The sequence below is a fragment of the Brienomyrus brachyistius genome, chromosome 7 (assembly GCF_023856365.1).
Source record: "Brienomyrus brachyistius isolate T26 chromosome 7, BBRACH_0.4, whole genome shotgun sequence".
Lineage (NCBI taxonomy): Eukaryota > Metazoa > Chordata > Actinopteri > Osteoglossiformes > Mormyridae > Brienomyrus > Brienomyrus brachyistius.
Genome location: NC_064539.1, coordinates 12,697,419 through 12,723,813, shown reverse-complemented (window position 1 = coordinate 12,723,813; position 26,395 = coordinate 12,697,419). Strand labels below are relative to the sequence as shown.

Sequence of the window (26,395 nt, the reverse complement as noted above, 5' to 3'; positions counted from 1 at the left end):
TTACACTATTAAAAATAGTGGGGGGGTGGTATGGGGGGTTGCCAGAAACAGGATTGAGAACTAGTAGTCTAAAGTCTGCTTCTATTATTTACAAATCATGTTCTATGGGGGGTTGGGGCACCAGGAACAGGATTGAGAACCACTACCTTAGACTGATAATACAAAACAACTGCACACAGCAATGTGAGAATGATATGATGATATTCACGCAAATCCTAGAGTCAGCAGATAACTAGAAAAATAACTAAATAACTAAAAAAAATAACAATAATAATAATAAAATGAGTAATTCAAGCACCTGAAGTTGTGTTTTCTACATAATGACTCTGCTTACAAAGCAGTTAATATATGAGGGGAAACATCCCTGTCTCTGGAAAACTGCAACCTTTACTCAAAAAGCTATTAGACAACATTAAGTAAAATTCCCCATGGGCTTCTGAACATTTAACTTACTGGTGTTATTATGGTCCATTTTATTGAGTAAGACATATGGAATACAGGATGGCCAAATGAATCAATTCCATTTGCTTATTCCTCGCATCTGTAATTGATCTTTCATCATTACAGGTGTCAATATTTGTGCTTGGCTACCAGAATATTTGGAGGGCTTACACTATAACAATAACATGTTTGACTCAGCATTCCAGTCAAGTGTATATCAACAATGACTAAAAATGACTAAAAATATTCTCACTGCCAAAAAAAGTAGTTCTCTATTATATATTTCCTTTGTCTGTACGTGTATAAACATCTCCAAAGGGAAAAACCCATCATTCAGTTTCCCAGGAGTCACTCACCTTAGCATGACTCTGTTATATTATTATTGAATTGCTTATGCTATAATGTCAATAAAGAGTCTAATATCTATCACATCTGTTATTTAGTGAACAATGATGGTAACTGGCACAGGTTCAAAGTTTCAAAATATCACCAGCGACTTGTTAATTTCTACACACTGATGCTGCATATTTTACCAAATATGCTGCATATTTGACCTTCTGGATTAATATCCTTCTTTGCATTATTAGGCAACTCAAACATTTATAGATGGATTTCCATAATGCATACGCTGTTTCATTAAGGGGAAAATTATTTTCAATATGAGTTTTGTTCTTGAAAGCAACAACCATTCTGAACCATACACTAAGCACAATTAACTGTCTAATTATAGTTTGCCCAGTGAGAGAATATGACCCACTTCTTTAAAAACATATGAATATTTAGACAGAAGCAGAACCGTATGCAAAACTGTTACTCAGCATCCACTGGTATAAGAAGATTAATGGGAAAACAGTGCAAATCTTAATTAATTCGAATCAGCAGTTTAAAATGGCAAAGTTCAGAATGTAAATGTTCTGCAGGAAGGAGACAGCGGTGAGAAGCCTTACTTTGGGGTTGGGGTGGCGGCTGATGAGAAGGCTGACTGGGCCCGGTCCACACTCGCTAAGGATGACGTGGGCCTCACTCAAGGCAGCATGGCGAAGGCTGACAGAGTCAACCTCCAGGACCTGGTCACCACGGCTAGGTGTGGGATAGCAAGAGGAGGGGAGCCTCACTTAATCAACTAGGTGTGGGATAGCAAGGGGAGGGGAGCCTCGCTTAATCAACTGCGATCTGTTCTATTTATCCGTCACGGAGTATATGTGATACCACACAGACACAGATTATGGCAGTCAGGCAGGCAGGCAGACAGGCCTCACTGGTCCCAATTGCAATAAATTAATTATACAGGTAGTTCTTGCTTTCCGAGCTCCTGATTTACGAGTTCATATCTCTATGAGAATTTTCTGCGGAAAAAACGAAAACTTAATTTTTCATAATTCAAAAAAAATTATTTGCACATAACTCAAAGCACGCTGCCCAAAAACACCGTCCGTAGCCTGACAAAGTATTCAGATGACTTTGATTTGTGAAATATCTGACTGTGCATGCCCGATTTGTACCTTGCATGTCTGCACATATTTTCTGATGGTGCCCAATTTGAAAGACTTTGTTTCATGACCCAACTTGATCCCAGTAATACACCAGGCTCCTTTTACGTGCCATTTGTTAGCGACCTCTATCAGCTCAGAATGGGAAAAATTAAGAAAAAAACCCAACCCATCTGCTGAAAACAGTGACCAAAACTGACTGTGAATGTTACAATTTTAGCAAGTTTTTTTAGTTTTTCTCGTAGGTTTTCTATTTGTTTAAACATCCATACAGTATGTTCTTGGTTAAGTGTTAATACTAAAATTCAAAAAATAAATCAGGAATAGACAGTACAGAAATGTTCATGGAAGAGTCTGTCTTTTGTACAGATTTGCAGGAAGAGAAGGAAAAGCAGTGACCGAGACATTCTGGAAGCAACTTATACATTTTGGGGTCATGGCATTGCAGGATCTGCCACCCATGGTGGAAAGTCTGGTGTGTGGAACAGTGAGGAGATTATTATTAGAAGATCTGAGAGAGCGAGAGGGTGAGTAAGGAGTCAATAGTTCACTGAGGTGGCGAGGAGCGAGGTTATGCAGAACTTTAAAAGTGAGAAGCAATATTTAGAATTTGATCCAAGACTGAACCGGTATCCAGTGTTTCAATAGTTCAAATAGTACACCAAAATTTCTGACAACAATAGCAGGTTTTACAGAGACACCATCAATGCTAAGGGCTCGTTCCCACTATGCGTGTTGCGTTGCGCTTTTCGTCAGCGTACACATTCTGACATTCGCTAGAACATCACATATTGCATAGAAAGTAATGTATGATGTCCCTACTAGTGAAAACACACTGCTACACACATTTCTCTGTGCCATGCACTTCCATTGATGTCATTGAAAAATGTATACAAACACATTCCGAGTGTCGTTATGCATTTTTTACTCCTTACTAGGGACAATCATGTACAATCATAGAAATGTCTAATACAACGCAACATTTAAAAAGTAAAAAAACACATAAGAACATGGACAAACGTGAGATGAAATGCAGAAAAAAGCGTGCAAAATTTTTTTTAAATCACTGTACAACGCGTTATGCTTTTCTTTGCATTTTTTTGGCTTTCCTAGTGTGATCATACCCTAACAGTGAATCTAGAGGATTTAGAAACTAATGACTTAGGGCCAACCAGAAAGGTTTCAGTTTTGTCTGTGTTAAGTTTGTGAATGTAAACCTGCATCCAAAGAAATGTGGCCGGTGCTAGGAAGAGCTCACCTCAGCCGCCCATCCATCTTTGCCGCAGAGCCGGGGGCTAGGCTGTGTATGTAGATCCCTGGGGTGCTGTTTTCCAGAGTGAGGCAGCAGGCCCCTATCCCCAGGCCCACCCCTGGCTCTGAAAGGAAGAGGCACCACAGCCACTCAGAGATGCAGCTGTAGCAAGTAGCCCTACTTTTTGTCAAAGAGCGATACAGTACAGTGTGGCGCCCGTACAAAAAGCACATGACTTCCTATGAGACTCCTGAAAGAACACATTTAATAAAAGAAAACAATATCTTCCTGGTAACTAGTTTTTAGGAAAAACATAATTCATGTCATAAATTTAGATTCACAAACCCACTTTATGAAGGATGATTTAGATTTTATTATGTACTGTAAACATAACTTCTACGAGTTTAAATTATATAAGCTGCAACATGTATATAACAGTAATTTTTAATCTTTACTAGTGAAAAACTACTTCCGGTGTTTTTGGTCCATCGAGTAACAATTGTTAAGAGATCTAGCTGGGTGTTACGTTTTACCCAACATCATGGTAGTACATTCTCTCACTTCACAGACAGACATAAAAGCTGATGACCAGAACCTTTGCTGAGAGTGACTTCCATTATGATTCGATCCTTGGGCCCGGGTCCCTTGCGGCAGACCGCATCACCATCCTCGGGCCCCGCGGGCATGGGTGCCCCCCCACTGGCGTTGGAGCTGGGAGAGCTGGAGCGGCTCAGCGGCGCCGGTGTGGGGCAGGGAGTGAGGCTCGGGCTGCACAGGCGTGTGCGCACTGTCAGGGTCACCACGCCTCTCTTCAGCTGCTGGAGACACAGAGGCGTCGGGGTAGCGGAGTGAGACTCACTGACGGACGTCAGGCCTTCAGACGTCAGGCCTTCCTCTGCGGTTTGGGGACAAACGGAGCAGAAGCTACCTTAAAGGTGTTGATGGCCTGCTGGTGAGTGCGGCTCTGCAGGGATTCCCCATTCACCTCCAGGATTTCATCCCCTGGGGAAGAGTCATAAAAGAAGCAGCAGATGCAGCTGAAAGGTTGCATGGTATGACATGCGACAATCCAGGTTTCCCCAAAAGAATTTTCAAGTGAAGTAGGTTTATTGTCATTTCAATCGTATACATAGTACACAATCAAATGAAACATTATTCCCACAGGACCAGTGGGCAGTACAAATAACAAATCATTAACAACACAAGTAACGGACCATATCTTATGCATATTAATAAGTCCAATTGTGTGTGTGTGTGTGTGTGTGTGTGTGTGTGTGTGTACATGCGCACATGCGTGTGTGTTGATTAGGCTATATTACATTGTGGGCACCCCACCTATTATTTTGACGTTGTGGGGAACATTTTTCAGGTCCCCACAAAGATCTGTGAATGCAATCACAAAAGTAAAAACGCCAAAAGCCTCATATTTTCTTTGGTTACTTATAGTCAAGGTTAGGGCTTGGCAGAAGTAATTACAAACCTGTGTGTGAGTATGTGTGTATGAAAATCAGACCACACTTAATTGCCAATATGTGCAAGCATATGACAGGGCTGCCAACTGTGACGTATCTGGCATGACACTCACGCTTTCAGACAAGAAATCTTACAGCAAATCTATATTATTTTTAATTAGTTTTTTATTTTATATTTTATTCAATTTATCTTAATGTTAATGTATTTTATATGTGATTTTTAATTTATTTTTGGCTTTTTTTCTTATTCTGATACACTTGTAGCACTTTGGTCAACTTCGTTGCGTGTAAAGTGCGTTACGAATAAAGTTGCCATTGCCATATTCCATTATAAACATTAAACTAGCTTTGGGGTAGTTTGCAAAGCCCACAGACTATTTACAAGATAATAAAACTGTCACATACATGTAAATGTGCATAGTGTTGTAGACTCGAATTGAAAATCTCACTCCAGCCAGCTGACCAAAGCTGGCAGCTCTGATACCAGAATTGCTTGTGGTCCAGTGCCAAACATCAAGTACAGGACAACACAGGGGAACACTCCACAGAACGGTATATAAGTTTATACTTTTTGGCAATAAATAATGAGTCCCTCAATCAAGTCTTTAAAAGTTCTTAGTTAAATCTTGCACTGTTACTTTCTGTACAGGTGCCTTGTGCGATTAATGAACACAAAACATGCGTATTTCCCAAGAATGGGTCATGATGCTAACAAGATATCATGGAGCTTAATGCAGACACCGAGACATCAGCATACCCTCTTTCAGTCGTCCGTCTGCAGCGGCGGCGCCATTCGAGAAAATGGTCTTCACGAAAATGCCCATCCTCCCGCGGGCAGAGTCCTGTCCACCTACGATACTAAAGCCCAGCCCCTGATACATACATGATGAACACTGTAAGTGCAGGTGCTCTGCCTCTCAAAAAAATACTGTAGATGCAGAGAAAATAAGATGCTTGTTGTAAGCAGGATCGGTTTCATGCCATAAAAACATTATGTAATGCTCAGTAGGCTACCACTATCCACATGTTTCTTTACAAATAATGCATTAAATATGGAGATTTAAGTGCTGTTTGTTTAGCTTTTATTTGCCATCATTTTTAGCAAACCGTGGACACTTACCTTCCCCTGTCCTTTCATCAGTACAATATTTGAGATAACGGATGGCTGGACCAGTCTCCATGGAGATTCCACTTGAACGGTGCTTAAGGAGCGTGCTGATTTCTTCACAATTTGATATTCCTGAGAGCATCCAACAAACTGAATTAAAAGAGATCTCAGAGTTAATGACTCTCAGCTTTGGACTTTCCCTTTGAACCATTACTTGCATTACAATAGCATTTTAATAATGCTTTAAAGCACAAAATAACATTTATCAGTAGTCCCATTCTAAATTCAAAAACATCAATATGGAGTTGCCCCCCCGCCTTATAACAGCTGCCACTCTTCTGGGAAGGCTTTCCACAAGATTTTGGAGTGTGTCTGTGCCCATTCATCCAGAAAAGCATTTGTGAGGTCAGGCACTGATGTTGGAAGTGAAGGCCTCACTTACAATCTCCGCTCTAGTTCATCCCAAAGGTGTTTGATGGAGTTGAGGTCAGGGCTCTACACGGACCAGTCAAGTCCTGCCAAACCTGCCAGACTCACCCAACCATGTCTTATGCAAAACAAGACATTTTAGACAATTCGATGCTTCTAGGTTTGTGGGAACAGTTTAGGAAAGACCCTTCACTGTGCCCCTGTGTGCAAAGCAAGGACCATAAAGACATGATTGGGATTTAAAATGGGATGTCATAAAAGTTCTTGTGGGTGTAATGGCCACGTGTCCCAATACTTTTGTCGACATAGAGTATTTCAGACTCACATTTGGTCTTTTTATTTATTTCATACTATTTTCCTTTGTATTACATATTTTGCTTTTGACCACAATCCATGTAGCACGTCTAAATAGCATGAATTTCACTACAAATCTACAGTGTATGTTTATGTATGTGACAAATAAAACTTGTTGTTGTTTCCTTGAAATGCTTCTGGCAGCAGTATCAAAAGCAGCTCCCAAACCTCCATGTTGCCTGCATCATGGTGCAATGAGAATGGAGGCACCAGCCAGGCAAGCAGACCAACCTGTCGGACGCCTGTGGTGTCCAGCTGGTGGGGCAGCGAGTGCTTGCGGCCCCCTCGAGTCGGCTTCTCCATCATGTCGCTGCCAGCATCCCCGTTCTCCACGATTAACTCATCATCCTCCCCGACTGACTCCAAACGGCTGCCTCCACCTTAGGAAATGTGAATGAATGAATGAATGTCTTTATTATCACTGCACAAGGTATGATGAAATTGGGAGACTATCCATAGTCAGGAAGGATACAATTATGGAAAAAATAAGATGAATAGAACATAAAATAAACAGAATATAAATAAGTCAATAGAATATAAAATTGAATATAACAGGAGTGTGAAGAATAAAAATGTTAAAATATAAAAATGTAAAAAAAAGGGAAAATTATAAAAATAGGTGTTTAAAATAAGTGTTAAGTGGAGTCTTGTGTCTAAATGGTCTTGTCTGTGGCTACTCGCTGCATGAGTAAGTCATTTTGCAGGAAATGTGCTGAACGCATCTCAGATAAAAAGAATGCTTGAACAGGAGTTAAAGGGGCAGCCACCCCAAAACAGAAAAAAAGACGTTTTAGAGGAGCTTTAATGCTGTCTGTCCATCTAGGTTGTTCTGCTGTAAGTTGACTAGTTTTGGAGATAATGGTCATAGAAATGTTGGGCTTCTCTGAAATATAAACTGAATGGTGTTCTTTCTCCACACACCCATCATATCACTGCACAGAAGATATAAGCAGCCAAATGGTATCTTCTGCACTGTGATAGGATTGGTGTGTGGAGTTCAGTAGAAGAAAATAGTTTCTATGACCATTATCTCCAAAACTAGGCAACTAAAATAGATTGCATTAAAGCCCCTGTAGAACATCTTTTTTCAATTTTGGGGAAGACTGCCCCTTTAAAAGTCATAGTCTTATGATTTTAATAACATAGACAGCGATTTTTTGCTTGTATATTTTTATAACAACATAACAGCGTGTTTCTATAGTCATGACACTTGTTATACAGTACCATGAATTAGATCATTACAATACTTGATGAGAAAATTATGCATTAAAATGGTTAAAAAAAAGGATTGTTTATTTTCAGTGTGAGCGAAAGCACATTTAAGTCTGACCTTGCGATCGACTTCTGAACTTCATGGAGGTGGGACTGCGACAAAATCCTTTCGGCCCTTCCATCCTCCCTCGCTCGTCCAATTTATCCATTTCTGGGAACTGCGAGTAAAGTGAAGATGAGGAGGTTCTCTTACTCTGACCTTATGACACAAGGTAATGCAAAGTTCCCAAGTTACCAAACAGGTGCTGATATCACATGAGCATCAGATCACAGTGTGAATCAGACAAAGCCTTACAGTTAATTCAGGTATGTGTGAAACGTTTTTTGATCAGAACAGTTTTCCATCACCATGAGAAAACAGCAGGAATGCTTCTTTAAAAAATGATTGGTGACTTCTTGAAGAATTCAAACATGTTCTATTGAAATGGGAAACTGCATAATAAAGTGTGAAAAATGATGAAAATTCTTCAAAGGCTTGAACTAGTGCCAAGAGGCCATTCACAAAAGCTCACTTTTTCCAACTATTCTCAAATATTTTTTACATCTCTAAAACTTTACACACTTTTAGAAATCTAATTTTAATTAAGAATTGTGTACTTCTTTTCCACAACTGTTTTTGAGAATTTGACAAATTGAATAAAGAACATGGCATTGCACTTCGTTCAGAGGTTGCTGAAAGGTTCCCTCTTGCCTATGGCAAGATGAGAGAATTCAATTTAATCAGCCAAATGGATCCCTGAGCGTACTGAGCTGTTTTTAACAGGATGGTACATAATGGATTTTAAAATAATGGTTAGTGGAATTTAGCAATTTATGCCTCATTTGCTACGTGTAAGCCTTTAAAATTTGTTATTATAAACTATGGCAAACACAGAACACTTTAATTATCATTTGCATTTGAACTGCACTCCACAGTTATAAGGGAAAGTCCATTTCCGACTCATTTAGAAACACCGCTACCTATTGGATATTAAAGTAAAATCCTGAATGACATTCTATAACATACTAGTACTGCTGGAAGAAAAAGACCATTCATCATCTTATCTTTGACACAGTAACTGTCATAACCTGCTCGCATGATCCTTCCGTGTGCCACGCCCCCTCGTTACCTCGTGTCAATTCCTGACTGTATTCAGCTGTTTCGTGTTATTCCTGAGAAGTCCTGTGTATTTAGTCCACGTTCAAGTCTGTTTCCCCGGCCCGGTCATTGACGTAGTTTACCGTGTGTATGTGTTTCTGCCTTAACAAACCCCGTTTCTTGGATTTCCGTCTACCTGATCCTGATTCCCCGCTCCCTGCTCGTTCGCCCTGAGCACGGTCATAACAATAACCTTCTGAAGCCTGAGATATATTTCATATTAATCAAAATGCAATTCATGTACAGCATCTTGTACAAATAAGAGCCCAGAGAAAGTGGTTTGTTCCTCAAACTACTGTCAGATGGTTCCACCCCAGTTAACAGGATTCTGAAATGCTTTGGAGCTCATGGCTATGTACAGGGCAGTACTGTTACAGTCTTGGCGTGATTACTACATCAGCAGAAGTTGTCTACTTTGAGTCCACTTATTGCTTTACTTGAACAAATTTTGGAATTTTATATAAAGGAAGGTTTTGGAACACTATAAAATTTCATGCCCTGCTACGGTTTACAATTGGATGACTTTAATTATCCTGAAATTAGAATTTGTCCTGACAATGCATTAAATTCAATCAGTTCATCAGTTCATACCAGGGTGTAATTTTGAGTTGAACACTGGGGGTGGGGGGCGGGGGTGGTTGAGGCCTCGAAGCAAAGGTAATAAACATGTAAATTTTGCATACAGAAAATTCTGTCAGTATCTACCGCCTGGGTTGCCTGCTTTATACTGTTTTAAAACATATATATTTATTTGTATATTTTATAGTGATAGGTAATAATAGATCCCACAGATTTTTCCATCTAACATTTCCAATAATCTATAATACTATATAAAGTGAAAAATTTTTTTACAAGCATCCTTGCTGATTAGTAGGTGCTCATCTAGCACTGATTCCTAATAGAGCAAACATGGCAGCTTGTCAAATTTTGAAATGTCAATGGAATTTCCATTTTAACAAAAAACATGTGGAAAAAGATTACTGAAATGTGAAATGCCTGGTAACATGATTTTCTACTTGGCCAAGCTGTTTATAGATGACTAAATATTAAAATTGTTAGCTAAAATTATACATTGTATTAATTATTTTTAGGAAAACTAACTAATTATTTAATAAGGAAACAGCTATTTGCCATGTATGATATAATTTCATGCAAGCTACTTTGGAAATATATTTTGGATTATGCACCCCCACGATGCTGCATTCACTTGGGTGTAGAAAATAGATGGATGGATGGATGGATGGATGGATGGAGGGATGTTAAGTGTGTTAAGCACATTATGAAATGGTAAGGTCAGAATATGAATGAATAATCTGTTTTTTTGCGACAATGAAGTGGGGACTCACTGCATTTCTGTATTTTTAAGGTAGTATCAGCCTTCAAGCACATTCATTACTTTCTAGAGTGAGCGCTCTGGGGCTTTACTTTAATCTGAAGGCTTAAACTGGACTGATTTGGCCTCAAATGAAAATTACAAACTGCTTTAACCAAAACATCTTAAGTAAAATGTCCTGAGTACCAAAAAACAACATCACTAACAAGACTGTTTCATAATCACACCAAGATATTAGGCAAAAGAAGTAACCCAACATGAACACCGAAAGTGTTTCAACCCTCAGTCTTAGCAGAACCCTCATGAGTCAGGGCAGATCTGCATGCCAGGTAAAGTCTTTCAAAGGATGAACGTCAATGCTGGCTTATTTATAATGAGGTCGCTTCATAAAATGGTGCCAAAAACAGGATCCAATTAATACGAAAAATAACTTAAGAATGTAACTTCTGCATTTCTGACACACATCACACACGCGTGACTTTAAGAAACCTGCTTTTCATGGCTGTTGACGTGTACTCCCCAAGTATTAGGTCTTCCCCTGTCCCATACCAGTGGATTCCTGCCACTTCAAATGCTTTGACATGTGGTTCTATTCCAGTCAAGAGAGCCAGTTGCTGCTTGCATAAGCCACCCACAAAAAACAGCACCAATACCCCATATTCTGACAACTGGTAACACTTATATCTTTTTGGAGACATTCACTGTCGTGGTACGATGGAATGTAACAGGAACAAATGCTTTTGGTCTATAAACAAGAAGCCATAAATGTACTATGAAAAAATTGAATGGTCTTTCTATTTGTTTTGGCATTGTTAGATAAAACAAAGATATAATCCATTAAACAAGCCACAAAACAAATTTCTTAGAATCAGTCTCCTAACAATTACCTGGAGCAGTATTACAGTATGCATGGTCATGGAATGACACGTATGTTTGATGTACTGACACTGTGGCCATGTTGCACCTTACTGAAATCCACTGAAATCTTTGAGACAGAAAGGAACCTTCGCCCCACGCATGGCACATCAGGACAAACACCATGAGGAAACCGGAACTGACTGCATTCAGCTTGCCTGATCATCCCATCTTTGAAGGGCTGGAAATTACAATGACATCTTCTCCCAACCTTGGGCCGTCAGTGGTCATACTGTACAGTATACGCCTCTGCAGGCTATTATTTTTGTGATATTATTAGGATCTATCTGTCAGGATGTTATTATGCAATTCTTACCCTGTTGTTGGATGCCACCTCCTATCTGATTATGTCGAGCAAAGTTACACTTAGCTGATTGTATTTACCATGCTTGTTAGCATGTTTATCATCTCTGCTATCTTTTTATGAAGCATTAACAATACTGTTGCTAGGCACAAAGTAGATACTTACATTACATTACCATGGATACAACCGGATATGGATAACTGGATGAACTGGATACTTTGAATATTTTATATAATAAGGACAAGGTGGTGATTCAGTGGGTAGCACTGTGGCCTTATACCTCCATGGGTATGGGGTCCCATCCCAGCTCTGGATGCATATGCTCATAGTGGCTGGATGCAAGCTTCCTCTTGTGATCTACTTAATCCCAACAGTCAAAAAATATGCCGCTTAATTGAACCGCTCTATCTGAATTTTGCCTGTGTGACTGTATGTGTGAGTGTCTGTCCTGTGATTGTTAGAGCAAACCTAACCTTAACCCAACAGTTTGTGTGTGCATGTGCTGTGTGTGACAGCGTATGATAGCATTTTGACTGAAGGCAACACAGGGACAATATGAAAAAAGAGATATAATGAATAATTGAAAAAAGGAGCACGAGGCACAGGGAGGGGATATAAATGATTCCCTTTGCCCAAGAGGGGAAACCTCCATATACTGTTTACTGACATTATTTCCTGCCCAAACAAATCACTGTTTACACACAATGGGCAGCCGCCAGCCTAGTGTGAACGAGCTGCACATTAATTATTCTTTTTCATTTACTGAGCAGCTCTCAAGGCTCAGTTAACTCACCATCCATCTCGAAAGCGGCACTATTCGCAAAACAGATGCGGGCTGTTTAAAATTCACCGACGCTGCCACTCTGACAGCACAGCATGCAGGTAAACAAAGTCTGACGCACTGTGCTGACCGTGATAGAGGACGGCAGGCGTCATACCGAGTCATGTGTCGGCAAGGAGAGGCTGCTAGCTGAGACATCCTCCGCCCCCAGCTCCACATTCTCCTTGTTGTTGAATGGGGATAAGTTGGGGTCATTCGATGAACATGTGCTTACTAGATCCGGCAAACTGGTGGAGGGGTACTTCTGGAAATCAACAGCAGACTCCTCCTGTAAACAGATGAGGGTCTTTTAGGAGGTCTGAGGACATGCGTGTTTGTTCTGTTGAATTGAGGTTATGCATTATCTGCATTGAAAAAGAGTCAATGGAAAGCCTGCACAATGACAGAAATTTAAAAAAAAATACGCTGTGCACACACTCAGAAAGGACCTTGCCACCATTTTGAGTATTTTACATTAACATTTTAAAAGGCCACAATCTCTGGCTTTGCCTTTGGGAGAAGAAAAAAAAAGTAGCTACACGGTAGAAGCCTTCACAGGCTCAGATAGATATCTGCCAAAAATACAGGCTTTGTAATATTATGAAAGCTCAATACTTGCTATGTCTTTATATTTAATCCTTAAGAAAAAAAACTGACAATTTTCAGCTGCAAAAAGTGAGGTGGCAAAATGTGACAAGAGTAAGAGTTTTAAAAATTCACAGAGCATATTTATTAGCTGGTCAGTGGAAGTCACTACCTAAAGCTGCATATATGCATTTTTAAATTACTATGCATTTTTAAAGAAGCTATTCAAATGAGAGGCTTAATGCTAAAATGTGACAGGCCTCTGCCCCGACCTGGAAGCTCTTCAGTCAGTGGCAGACCTTGAATCGGCGCACTCACGCAGCAGAGACCCGGACGTCGCACTCACCCTGCTGGCGACCACCAGCTGGATCACCCCTGCGGCGGAGCGCAGGACGGCCGCAGCCTCGTGGTGCGCCAGGCCCACCAGCGACTGCCCGTTGATCATCAGCAGCTCATCCCCCGCCTTCAGCCTGCCGTCCCTGTCGGCGCCCACCCGCCACACACAATTAAGATTCTGCAGATAAGCAGGTCTCAGGCACAGTGTGTGAAGCGTTACTCCAATTAATATTTAACATCACATTTATACTTATGCATTTCCTCATATAGACTTAAGCATTATATATTGGTATATTATATATTTGGTATGTATATATAAAATCATGTCCAAATGTCCTCATAATTTGATCAAATCTGCAATTTTGCCTTTGTGGAGACGATTTTTTCAGTTATATAAATATATGACTGCAATCATCCATCCATCCATTTTCCAAACTGCTTATCCTACTGGGTCGCGGGGGGGTCCAAAGCCTATCCCAGAAGCAATGGGCATGAGGCAGGGAACAACCCAGGATGGGGGGCCAGTACATCCATTCACACACCATTCACTCACACATGCACAGCTATGGGCAATTTAGCAAGTGCAATTAGCTTCAGCATGTCTTTGGACTGTGGGGGGAAACCGGAGTACCCGGAGGAAACCCCACGACGACACGGGGAGAACATGCAAACTCCACACACATGTGACCCAGGCGGAGATTCGAACTTGGGTCCCAGAGGTGTGGGACAACAGTGCTAACCACTGCACCACCATGCCAAAAATTCCAAAAGTCTCATATTTTGTTTAGTTAAGGTTAGGGCTGGGTAGGGGTTAAGGTCGTCATGTTGGGATTATAGTTTTCTCCATAGAAATTAATGGAGAGTCCCCACAAAGATATAATTACAAACATCTATCTGTCTGTCTGTCTGTGTGTGTGTGTGTGTGTGAGCGCACGGGTATACCTATCCTTATGGGGACACAATATCCCCATAACGTGATAAATATATATTTTTTTCCCTTATGGAGACCGGTTTCCTGGTGCCCATAAGGAAAAACTCTATTTTATAAAAATCAGTCACTGCTATGAAAAAACAAAAAAATGCAAAAACTCTTTTGTTTGGTTACTTATGGTTATGGTTAGGGCAGGGTGGGGGTTAAGGTTGTCATAGTTAGCGTTAGCATTTTTCCCATAGAAGTGAATGAGCAGGCCCCATAAGGATATACCCCACATGTGTGTGTGTGTGTGTGTGTGTGTGTGTGAAATTTACTGTAGTAAAAGAATAATCAAGACCCCTGCTGTGGATTCTGGATCTAACTTCCAGACGGTGTCTAGCAAACCAGGACCCTTAAAAAAATTCTGGAATCTTCAAAAAATGTTAAAACTGCATGCTTCTGACTTCTGACTAAATTTAACAAAACAGAAGGCAAGCAATACAATCTGTACATTAGTCCATAGTGTATGTGGCAGAACACCAGAAAAGCATCAGAAATGAAATGTCCCTTTTATACATAATTGGTAACACAGGATTCTTTAGACAGCAGATCTGATTCATTGTAGTTACAGTCCTTATGAAGCCAAACTGAGCAGCTTGTTTTTTGGACAGAAGGTTTGCGCAGTGATAAAGGGCTTCTCATTGTCACTGATGCAAAGCAATCGGAGAGAAATGCTGTCATAAGAACTCAGGGTGCCAAGAATGAAAGCACATTGTTTTATGTACAAACATGCTTTGCCTTACGTTTTTGTATTCTGCACTGAAAATTGGGCCAATAATTGTGTAAGTATGTTAAAATAAATATTGATATATAAATATAACTATCTATCATCCATGCATCCCTCTCCCATTTTCCAATATAGGGTCACAGTGAACCCACAGTCCTAGGAATAAGAAGAAAGGGGACACCGTCGAAGGGATGAGTTCGGTTTTTTATTGATACCTACAGCTTAAAATGTTTCTAATGCCAAATATTCAGAAGAAAAACAGGAATGATCTTCTCACCAAAGGTCAATTATTTGGACAGGAGAGAACAGAAAATATTATTTGACAGGCAGTGTATATTTTCAGAAAATGTTACATGTAATGTGGTGACTCACGGAGAAGAATTTTACTCAGTAGTGCTGTGACCTCACTGCGACATGACTGTCAGTTTGATTTCTGCCTTTGGTCTGCATTGTGGGAGCATCCTTCTATGGTTCAAAGGCAGGTTTAGGGGGTGCATGTCTCTACATTGCCCCTAGTATATGTGTTCTACGACTGATTGGCATCTGGGACGGAACAAACCACATGTGTTTCATGCCATAGGCCCCATGCTTGACTTGTCTGGGATTAGCTATTCTGAGTAGAGAAAGAGTAATATTTTTATGTACTTTTTATTAAACTGTGTGTTTATCTAAGAAATGTATTCACCCTTATGCCTGGGCTCTGAAAGAAATGTGCTAAAAATTCCATTAAGATTTTTAATGCAACTCAGTTTCTGGACTGAAAACTCAGTTTCTGGCCTGTGGGTTTTGTTATTTCTGCCCCAAAAGAGGAATAAAAAAACCTGAAAAACAACTTTATTGTGGGTTTGTGCATAAATAACTACTCATTTTAATATTGTGATATAGCAATTTTATCATTTGGAAGATGTAGAAAAAAGCTTTACTTTCAGGAACACTGAACAGCTTCAGGATTGGCTAGAACAGACATCCTTCATATGTTCCATATTCTTCAGTTTCAGAATGAGCAGTTTCATTAAACCATGTAGACAGTAGACAAGCTCATCAATGACTGTATTTCTGAAGTTTCAAGCAGTCAAGTTTCAAAAAATCAAGAATCTGTGATTTTTTATTTACTCCTTTTTCACGTTACCTTTGAGCAGAACCCCCCTTCTCGACGCGTGCCACAACAATGCCGTGGGGGGGTCGCTTGGAGCCCCGGCCGCCTGTGATCTGAACTCCCAAGCCGTCCTTCCCTTTCACCATGTGCATCTTCCATAGCCGGCTACCGTCCCTGGACTACAGTGGCCCAAAGAGAGACAAACAGTGGTCTGATTACCATGCATCTTCTGCCAGCTGACAGTCCTACAGGCTCAGCCATTTGCATTACACAGAGACTATTGTTCTAAAAGAGAATGTTACAAACACTGCTGAACAAACAGTCTCTCATACGTAGGCATTAAAATTTGTGTACCACAGCCATCTCTAAATTAGCTTTAAAGCAGTGAAATCCCAAGACTGACGTCCCCCAAAACCTGCTCCCCTTCAACATGGCAGGTCCATCCAGAACCACAAGCTGTACGCTTATTTGCCTCTTTCCCCATAATATCTTACGTTTTAATAAAGGGACGGACACTGACAGCAGTCAACACCACAAAATGTTATTTAATAGACGTCTTCTTTACTTTGGATCATCGTACATCTCACAGCGATTAAGCTATAATGGCCTATAACTGTTAAGTCATGTTTCTAGCATCCTACTGAAAACCTAAATAATAGTTAGGCAAAGGAAACCGATCACAATAACAATGCATATAACATTATAACAATGTTGTAAAACAGATACTGATAGTATATTATATATAAAAGAATTGCTGATAATTAAAACACCCCTTTTGATTTGTGTTTTCAGTTTACACTTAACACTGAATGATAACTATTTAGGGTGATAAATTAATAAGTGCAACTTCCATTCTGATTATAAAATGGGAAATTGCTTGCCCGGGCAGATGCATTAATTAGGGTACAAAAACCACTTTTGTACACAGGAATCCATATAATAATATTGCTTATTGAAGAAATCCCATAATGTAACAGTATATTTCTCAGTAAGAGTACATTTCATAAGACATTTCATGTCTTGATCTTGGGTTGCCTTGGATCATGTGAGGAAACAAACTGGCTGATTCTTCAACTCACTGAACTCAGCTGCAGCGGACCCAGAAGTGCAGTGTAACAAACAGCATTATTCACCTGCAAAGTGCCCCATTACTCTGTAAAGCTTATATGAAAAATGACAGCTACCCTACTGAGCACCGCATCCCCGACATAAGCTATAGTAGGTTCGTATTTGTGTGGAGAGTATGCCCAAGGCCTCCATGGTATCCATGTCCACAGCAGCTGTGTTACTATGGACATGCAACTGGCCCTTTCTCATGCTAATCGTTAGACATCAGACGAGTCCTATTTTAAAATGGAATGAGAAATGTATGTGAATGGGGGAAGCGAGCAGGGATGTGAACCTAGTATTTAACTGTATAGTTAGTATAGTTGTTTCTGTACTCTGGAACAACAGTATTGTTTGATGCACGTAACATGTGAACATTTGCAGGCTCCTTATTACTGAGGCGACTGCATGTGCATGTAAATCACACACTTCATACGTTTCAATACATAAATTCTTTACAAATGTGATCCATTGCATTTATAAAAAAAAATGTATTCACATAATCCATTTTTAAAACAACACATAATGCATTGAACAAGAAACTTATCTTCTCCCAGTAACAGTGATAACATCATTCTTCAGGGATTACAGATCAAGCCGCTAATTATAAATAAATACAACATATTTAATGCTAGGTTGCTATGTTTGTCTTGGAGAAGTTGCCTACTAGATTAAACAAAAAAAAAATCAGAAAATTAATTATATTAATGAAGTACCATATAGGAGTTGGAAGTACTATTTGTAACATCTTTCCTGTTTGTTATACAGGGCTCATTTTCGGAAGTCGGCGAGGAATTTTTATGGCTGTTGAAAACTGCAAAAGAAAATAGCGCCATGGTGAGATTCACCATTCCTGACAGGAGAGAGAGATTCTGGACAGTAGCCAAATGTTTGCTTGTAGTTATTAAATTACAGCAAGTGAGTGGATATAAAGGAATACTAAGCTCCAGCTCATAACTGCAAGGGGGTTAGCGAATTTGTCTATCGCTTATGAAAAAATGGCCATAAAGCCAGCAAGCAACAACTGGGTGATGAGTTGCCATATCGCAACCCCAAGTTGATGGTTAATTAAGCCATACAGTTATCAGAATGCTACACCACAGAGCCGGAAACCATAACACTCCTGAAGGCCGAATGACGGACTGTCAACTAGGGATGTCTGAAGCCACTGAATGGACTATTGCCACCTATGCATTCCTGGGGGAACATGAGGGAAGTGAAAAGACTGACCTGGCAATCTGGAAAACCAACCCTAAGGACCAGGTCATGGGCTGGTGGGAGAGAGTAGGCACCTCCTGGCCTGAATCCTGAACCCCACTGGAAGGGGATCTATGCCAAAGTTCATGGACCTGAGGCTGCCTAAGGGGCCAAAACTTGTGTGACCCACTGGGATAAGCCTGCCCCACCCCTCCCCTGGACCATGTCCATCCAGAGAAATCCCCTCTAGGTGCTGTTCAGTTCAGGCAGTATCATGTCCCTTGTGAAGCCCCCCAAAGTTGATGGAAGATATGCTACCTGTTGCCTCAATCTGTGGGGGTATATGAGGGGTGCCAACAATCACAATCAGTACTGCTGGCCCAAATGGGGAGATGCTAATTACTGTAGGCCTCATGGCGGACTTCCCAGTAGAGCTTCTGCTGGAGCAGAATTTGCCAAGATTCAAGATCCTGTGTGGGACTACTCTCCACCCATTTGACAAAAGCTAACACATACATGGTAGAGCCAGACAGCAATGCTGCAAATCAGGAAGGTAAGCAGCAATCCCCAGTTGCTAAATCTTTATGGAGAAGATGTCACAGCTCTGGCTGAGCCACACAGTGACAGTCCGCAAACCTGACGCCATCTTACACTTGAGCAGGTTAATAAGGTGCCTCATTTTGACAGCTACCCCAAAACCCAGAGGGATGAGCTAGTAGAATGACTGAGAAAAGCCAGGTTAATCTCCACAATGAACTTCACCAGAGGGAATCAGCAGCTATCCCTCACCTGATAGAGTACTGGCAGTCCCTGGTGCTGCCATTCAGGGTCTGTCAGGGTCTAATGGATGAATGGATCCCCCCCCCCCCCCCCCCGAAAAGGTGTCCAGACACTTTTTTCAGGCTCTTCCAGGTGGTAGGCCAGCTTCATACACAGAATATAGGGTCATCAGCGCTGTACCAGCATCTATTGGCAATTCCCAGTGCCCACAGTGCCCCCTCTCTCCACCTCTTCCTAGAGGAAAAAAGGACCTGCTCTCTGGGCTTAGGAATGTACCACACATGCAGCCTTATTTCTAAGCACAGCCTTGTGTTTACTTTGGTTCGAGCTTCACCCCACCCCACCCCCAGAGCAGTCTGATCCCATTACAACCACCAGGGGCAAGGTTATATAAATGAGCAAATCCCTTCTATTCTGAATCATAATACACTTTCTGCAAGTTATTTCACTCTTCGGGCTCTATGACTTATAAGATCAGTGCCCACCGGATCTCTGCAGATTATGACTAAGAGGAGGCTTCATTGCAGCACCATCAGAACTTCTGTACCATCACAAACACCTCTGTCAATCTGGGTTAGTTAAGCACATTGCAGCATGGCACTCGACCTCTGAATGATCGTCCTACCCTCTGTCTAAAATGGTGAGCTCTCCTTGAGGTGACACACAGAAAATAGAAGAACGTCTGCTCTGAGTAACACAGAGGGAACATTTATAACATTTCCTTTTAAAATAATTTGCAAGCTCAACATAAATACCACCTGATCCTTTTCCACTGCTAATGTGCACATTCAGACACAAGTAAACAGATATTACTAAAATATTATTCAGAAAAACAGACTCTATACATCACCACAGCAATTGCTAAAACAGTCGCTGCAGTTACGTCTGGCTCCTGTCAAGGGATTCTGAGACATGATGGCTGTATTACACCATGTGGATAAACAAACTCCTACAAAGTGAGCTTAATAACAGCCTTGCCCTCCATACAATGAGTCAGAGCACATAAAATACTTTTCTTTCCCTCATTATCACCCAAAAATGTGAACACTCAACTTAACAATGTAGTGACATACTTGGGAGCATAAAATAAAACACTAAATATGTTTTAATGGTATAATATCTTTAATTTTACCATGGTAACTTTATGGAATCACTATTACTTCACTTGAACTGTAGTACAATGTAGAAACAGTACCTGGATCACATTTCCAGAATATTAAACATGCAAAATCATTGTACTGTCAAATCACTTTTCAGAAGTCAATTCTGGGCTAAAGTACTCTCAAATCCTGTGGTATGTAATACAATAAAACTAGTAGTTCTATATTATGCTAGCATCAGTTTCTTTACTGTGTTGTACTTAGCGCAGTTGTGCTTTTGATACATCAGGACTTCTGAAGGTAGGGTGCAACTTTTTCATTCCAGAAATCAAGCCATCATGTTATAGGTAGAGAAAATTGTAATTCTATGTTTGTGCCTCCCTTGCTTTTAAGGTTGAATGAGGTTTCAAGTTGCTGCACCTGAAGCCAATACTGCTCCAACTTGCAATTTCTCATTAGCAGAATATTACCCTCCTGAAGGACGTATGTGATATATATGCTGATTAAAGTAGTTAAGAGAAATGGGGGCAGACTTGCTGGCCTTAATGTGTTGCGTACGTAGAACTGCATCTTGATTTTTATTATGACATAAATTTACATTCTTCCTTATTTTTCCAAATGAAACAGAAGGGATGTTAATTAAACAGCCTTACCTGACTAGAAATGTCACAGTCCAAAGACTCAGTCTTGCAGCTAGCAGAAAGGGGCATACAGGAGTGGGCAGGTAAGGTCGCAGATGACCTCTTGTAGGGTTTATGGGTCTGCATTGGTTTGGAGGAGATGGACGCTGACCCTACCCCTGTGAGTGCATTGCCCTGGGAGACAATCCCTTTGTCCAATGAGGAGCAGCATCCGTCCTCAAGGTCAGTACTGTCCTTGCTGTCATAGTTAAATGACGACCGTGATATCACGCCAAACTTGCGTGTCCTTTTTCCATTCTGTGTGGGGATGCCCCCAGACTCTGAAGAGATGCTGCCACAGTTCTCTCCCACATTGTCTGCATCTTCACCGCCAGGGTCTCGGCATGGTTGCGGAGGGGCTTTCCTCTTGACACGCCGCAGCATGATTAGATAGATGCACCCACCATTCCAGCACTGGTCAGCCAGGTAACTGCATGCAAAAGTAAACAGGATATCCACGTTGCTGTTACAGTAGTTTGCACAAGTCGTAGATACTGTGGCTCTATGACTAGCAACTTGTACCTTGCAGCTTTAAGAACATAAGAAATTTACAAACAATAGTAGGCCATTCGGCCCATCAAGCTCGTTTGGGGAGAACTTAACTAATAGCGCAGAGTTGTTAAAATCTTATCTAGCTCTGATTTGAAGGAACCCAAGGTTTTAGTTTGCGCTACACTAACAGGAAGACTATTCCATACTCCAGCTACACGCTGTGTAAAGAAATGCTTCCTCAAATATGTTTTAAAATGTTCTCCCGCTAATTTCCACTTATGGCCACGAGTTCTAGTATTTAGACTAATATTGAAATAGACATTTGGCTGAACAGCATCCCGAACTGTTAGAATCTTATATACCTGGATCATGTCCCCCCTTAGTCTCCTTTGCTCAAGGCTAAACAGATTCAGCTCAGCTAACCTCTCCTCATAAGACATTCCTCTAAGACCAGGAATCATTCTCGTCGCCCTATGTTGCACCCTTTCCAAGGCAGCAATGTCCTTCTTAATCTATGGTGACCAAACCTGCGCACAATATTCTAGGTGAGGTCTTACCAAGACATTATATAATCATAGCATCACCTCCCTTAACTTAAACTCCAGAAACCTAGAGATGTAACCCAACATCCTATTGGCCTTTTTTATTGCTTCGCCACACTGGTGAGAGTGGGACATGGAAGCATCAACATACACACCAAGTTCTTTCTTGTAATAAGCTACCTTTATTTCCGTGGAACCTATAAAATATCTGTACTTCATATTTCTGCTCCCTGTATGGATTACCTTACATTTATGGTAATTTCATCTGCCAGGTATCAGCCCAGTTGCTAATTAAATCCAGATGCTGTTGTAGCCTCTCTGCTGCTAGATCAGTATGTACTACACCACCCAGCTTGGTGTCGTCTGCAAAATTAACCAGTTTACTGTATGTACTGGTGTCAATATCATTAATGTAAATTAGGAACAATAATGGTCCTAAAATTGAACCCTGTGGTACCGCACTATGAACGCAGGTCCACTGTGACATTGTGCCTCTAATAACTACTTGCTGCTTTCTGTCTGTTAACCAGTTTTAGATCCAAGCTGCTACAGTTCCTAAAATCCCTGCAGCCTTGAGCTTAAGCAAGAGCTGTTTGTGGGGGACAACATCAAAGGCCTTCTGTAAATCTAAGTAGATCACATCGTAGGCCTTTTTGTGATCAATTTTTCTTGTAGCTCCCTCAAAGAACTCAAGTAAATTAGTTAAACAGGATCTACCTCTCCTAAATCCATGTTGACTATCCCCCAGAATGTTACTTGAATCCGGGTAATCTACCATTTTCACTTGGATTATAGCTTCCATTATTTTTCCAGTAATTCTAGTTAAACTGATTAGCCTATAGTTTGCTGGATTACTTCTATCCCCTTTTTTATATATGGGTGTTACATTAGCATGCTTCCAATCAAAAGGTACCACACCATTAGATAAGGATTTCTGGAATAGTAAAGTTAAAGGTTGGCTAATATCCCTCATCTCTTTTAAAACTATAGGTAAGATACCATCAGGCCCCTGTGAATTATTTATTTTGAGTTTAGCTTGGCTTAGTACCACATCAGCCTCAGTTATACACATATTGGTTATAGATGACGCTGTATTCGTACTAAATGGTGGTAAATTACTCGTGTTCTCTACTGTGAACACCTGTGTAAAATAATCCATCCATTTTCCAAACTGCTTATCCTACTGGGTTGTGGGGGGTCCAGAGTGAATGGTCACAAACCATTCACATCCATGGGCAATTTAGCAAGTCCAATTAGCCTCAGCATGTCTTTGGGCTGTGGGGGGAAACCGGAGTACCTGGAGGAAACCCCACGACGACATGGGGAGAACATGCAAACTCCACACACATGTGACCCAGGCGGAGACTCAAACCCAGGTCCCAGAGGTGTGAGGCAACAGGGCTAACCACTGCACCACCATGCTGCCCCTGTAAGATAATCATTAAACTCATTTACTATATCATTTCATTTTCAGTTATAAGGCCCTTACTATCCTGCAAGTTAGTGATTTCAGCTTTTAGAGCTCTTTTGGAGTTAAAATATTTGAAGAAACTTTTATTGTCATGCCTCCAATGCAATCTTTCTTTCTACATTCCTCTTGGAGTGTCTACTGTTGTTTTTTAACTCAATCTGTAAACTAAGATACTCCTGATTTATTTTGAAATCATTAGTTATTTTCCATTTGTGGAAAAGAGCCCTTTTCCTCCTGACTTTATTCTTAATTTCCTTAGTAAACCCCCTTGGTTATCTCCATTCTAGAAAAAGCATGCACATTTTATTTGAACTGGGACTAATTTCACCACATAGCTGTAAACCTGGATTTAAATTAAGAATATATATCTGCATTAGCAAGACTAGGGTCATTGGTTATGTTTGCTTATTCATAGATTTTTGTAGAGCACGCTCCGCTGAGGGCATTGGATTTGTTGCTAGCATTTAGGGGCTCAACATTATTTCCTGTGTAGGCCGACTGCAGCAGCAGTCAGAAAAATTCCTTCATGCTTCACGCCATTCTGGCAGGGAATGTAGACAGGGTCAATCCAAAGGACTAAAAAAGTCTGTACACGTCTTTGAACAGGTCGTCAGCAGCAGCATGAAGCAGATCAACAAAGAGCAAGGGAAAACATAGTAGTAGGACACTGCGTGACATTCTTGGCAGAAGAGCCTTCATTGCATTTAAACAGAAAAAAAAATACTCGGAGCAAGTCATTAAAACTATACCATTGTGCTGAAGCAATGATACTGTGCTAATTTTTGTTTTCCAGGAGTAAATTAGCTAACCACTCATAAAACCAATTAGTTGCAAAACATTGCCACTGGATGCTGTTTATGCAGTCACAGTATTTATTTTTACTGGCCCCATGTGCGTAACTTATTAAAGAAATAAGGGTTGTATTCATTTTCTTGTTTAGAACAGCTGCTGTGGCATTTTTTTCACTTTTCAGTCCAACTATATAACAAATCAGAAAAGCTGAACAGTAATGTGACTCTAATTATTCACTGAAAATATAAGAGCCTAAAGAAACAATTAAATAATAAAGTACAGCAGTGCAGTGTATCCATGCATATTCCTGAAATGCTGCTTCATGGCTGTGGTGCCAGTACTTGCATTTAGGACAAATTCAGAGCATATATTTCATCCAAAGCAAATTACCTTTAGAATGTAAGCTAATCAAAATATAACAAAAAAAACAGCCCAGCATTCTATACTGTAAACAGATTTAAGATTTACATAGACCAATTCACATTTAATATTTTTAGGTCACTTTTACTCCCTTTTTTAAAAAATTCATACGACTACATTAATTAACCTATTTTTAACGCACGATATCCTGAAACCAAATATAAACATTGAATGAATTCCATGTAATAGCGATGTCATAGCACTCTCACATCCTAGCATAAAGCTGCGCGTAAGTATGTCATGATTTCAGTTCAGGTAATTGGCCTACTTACAGTCCCATTTCCTCTCCTCCCCCTGAGGATAAATCATCTGTCATCCTCTTGAGGATACATCATCTTTCTTGTTTTATAATTATGACCATGATTAACTGGGTTACAATGGAGAAAAAGTGTATCCTATATGAAGGGCATGCTGATCAGGTGTATTCCACCACTGTTGTCTTTGAAAAAATACTATATTAAGCGCATTCGAAAAGATTCGCAAGTGCAATAACAGATATTTTTTCATAAATATAAACATGCATTCACTAAAGCACAAGAATATTTCTCTGAAATCCAGACCATGTCATTTTCAGGCTGCTACAGTATAGATCTACACTTGATCACTTGTAATCAGAGGTGGAGAGTTCAGATCCAGAAAATCCAAACCAAGATTTTGTTTCCACCAATCAGTAAGAATCATAGCCACAGAGCACTCAACTGGTTGGCTGAAACAAAATCTGGGTCTGGATTTTTACTTTCTGGACCTGAATTATCCACTTCTGCTCGTAATCACATTCAGATTTAACGTCAGAACACAGAATACTGAAGATGATTGTGAATTGTTTGCAAAGAATTTTATTGACAAGATTACTGATATTAGAGGTAAGATTGTATGTCCCGCCTCATGTATGGAAGTTCTACCCCCACGTACTAATATTAAGGTTTTGAATCAGTTTGTGCCTATATCCGTGGGGGAGAAGAAATGGTTAATTTGTTTCTTTCCTAGGACTGTGTTCTAGTTCTGTTTTAAGTTGGCTATTGTTCAGCCACTTTTAAAGAAACCTGGTCTGAGCCCTAAAAATTTTAACAATTTTAGACCTATTTCAAAATTGCCACTTATGTCAAAGATATTGGAGAAGGCCAACTCGAAGCAACTTCTGCAGGTTTTGGAGGTTAACAATATCTTTGAAAAAATTCAATCTGGTTTCTGCCAGAAGCATAGCACTGAGTCTGCTCTTTTGAGAATCTTTAGTGAATCTTATGTGGAGAAGTCTGTCTTACTTTTGCTTGATTTAACTGCAGCTTTGGACACAGTGGACCTTGGTATCTTGATGAACAGACTTAGAAAGTGGGTTGGGATATCAGGTGTTGCATTAAATTGGTTTTTGTCTTATCAAATTGTAAATGTGTGTCAAACACGATATTTATTCCTCTCTATAATTTTCCTTCTCACTTCTGGAGTGATTCAAGGGCCCATTCTTGGTCCAATTTTATTCTCTCTTTATATGCTTCCCCTTGGTTGCTTAATGCAGCATTTTAATATTTCTTTTCACTTTTAAAAGACACATTTTTACTCCATAGCTTTAGTAGTAGTGAGTCAATGTCATTTTTATGGTTTATTTTATTAGTATTTTGTATTTTATTGCTTTGGTTTTATGTTCTTGTGTGATGTATGTTTTCTTTTAAGATTTGTCGAAAAGATCTTAGCATCTTTGTAGCTTCTTAGAAATATACTATATTTCTGCTATAAAAATAAACTTTCTACTTTATGGCATTTTCTTTAAAATG

General features: G+C 40.2%; 1 protein-coding gene across 1 annotated transcript in view; it reads right to left on the bottom strand.

Annotated features, from left to right (window-relative positions):
• Nucleotides 1-26,395, bottom strand: part of pdzd2 (PDZ domain containing 2) — a 57,444-nt gene that overhangs the window by 12,701 nt on the left and 18,348 nt on the right. The window contains exons 2-13 of the mRNA XM_049019117.1: nucleotides 20,883-21,339; nucleotides 16,079-16,224; nucleotides 13,260-13,392; nucleotides 12,447-12,617; nucleotides 7,877-7,976; nucleotides 6,778-6,926; nucleotides 5,776-5,913; nucleotides 5,413-5,527; nucleotides 4,112-4,185; nucleotides 3,779-4,001; nucleotides 3,190-3,307; nucleotides 1,389-1,521 (exon numbers count right to left, since the gene is read on the bottom strand). Of these exons, the coding sequence (XP_048875074.1) occupies nucleotides 1,389-1,521; nucleotides 3,190-3,307; nucleotides 3,779-4,001; nucleotides 4,112-4,185; nucleotides 5,413-5,527; nucleotides 5,776-5,913; nucleotides 6,778-6,926; nucleotides 7,877-7,976; nucleotides 12,447-12,617; nucleotides 13,260-13,392; nucleotides 16,079-16,224; nucleotides 20,883-21,339 (1,957 nt within the window). The remainder of the gene's footprint in view (nucleotides 1-1,388; nucleotides 1,522-3,189; nucleotides 3,308-3,778; nucleotides 4,002-4,111; nucleotides 4,186-5,412; nucleotides 5,528-5,775; nucleotides 5,914-6,777; nucleotides 6,927-7,876; nucleotides 7,977-12,446; nucleotides 12,618-13,259; nucleotides 13,393-16,078; nucleotides 16,225-20,882; nucleotides 21,340-26,395) is intronic.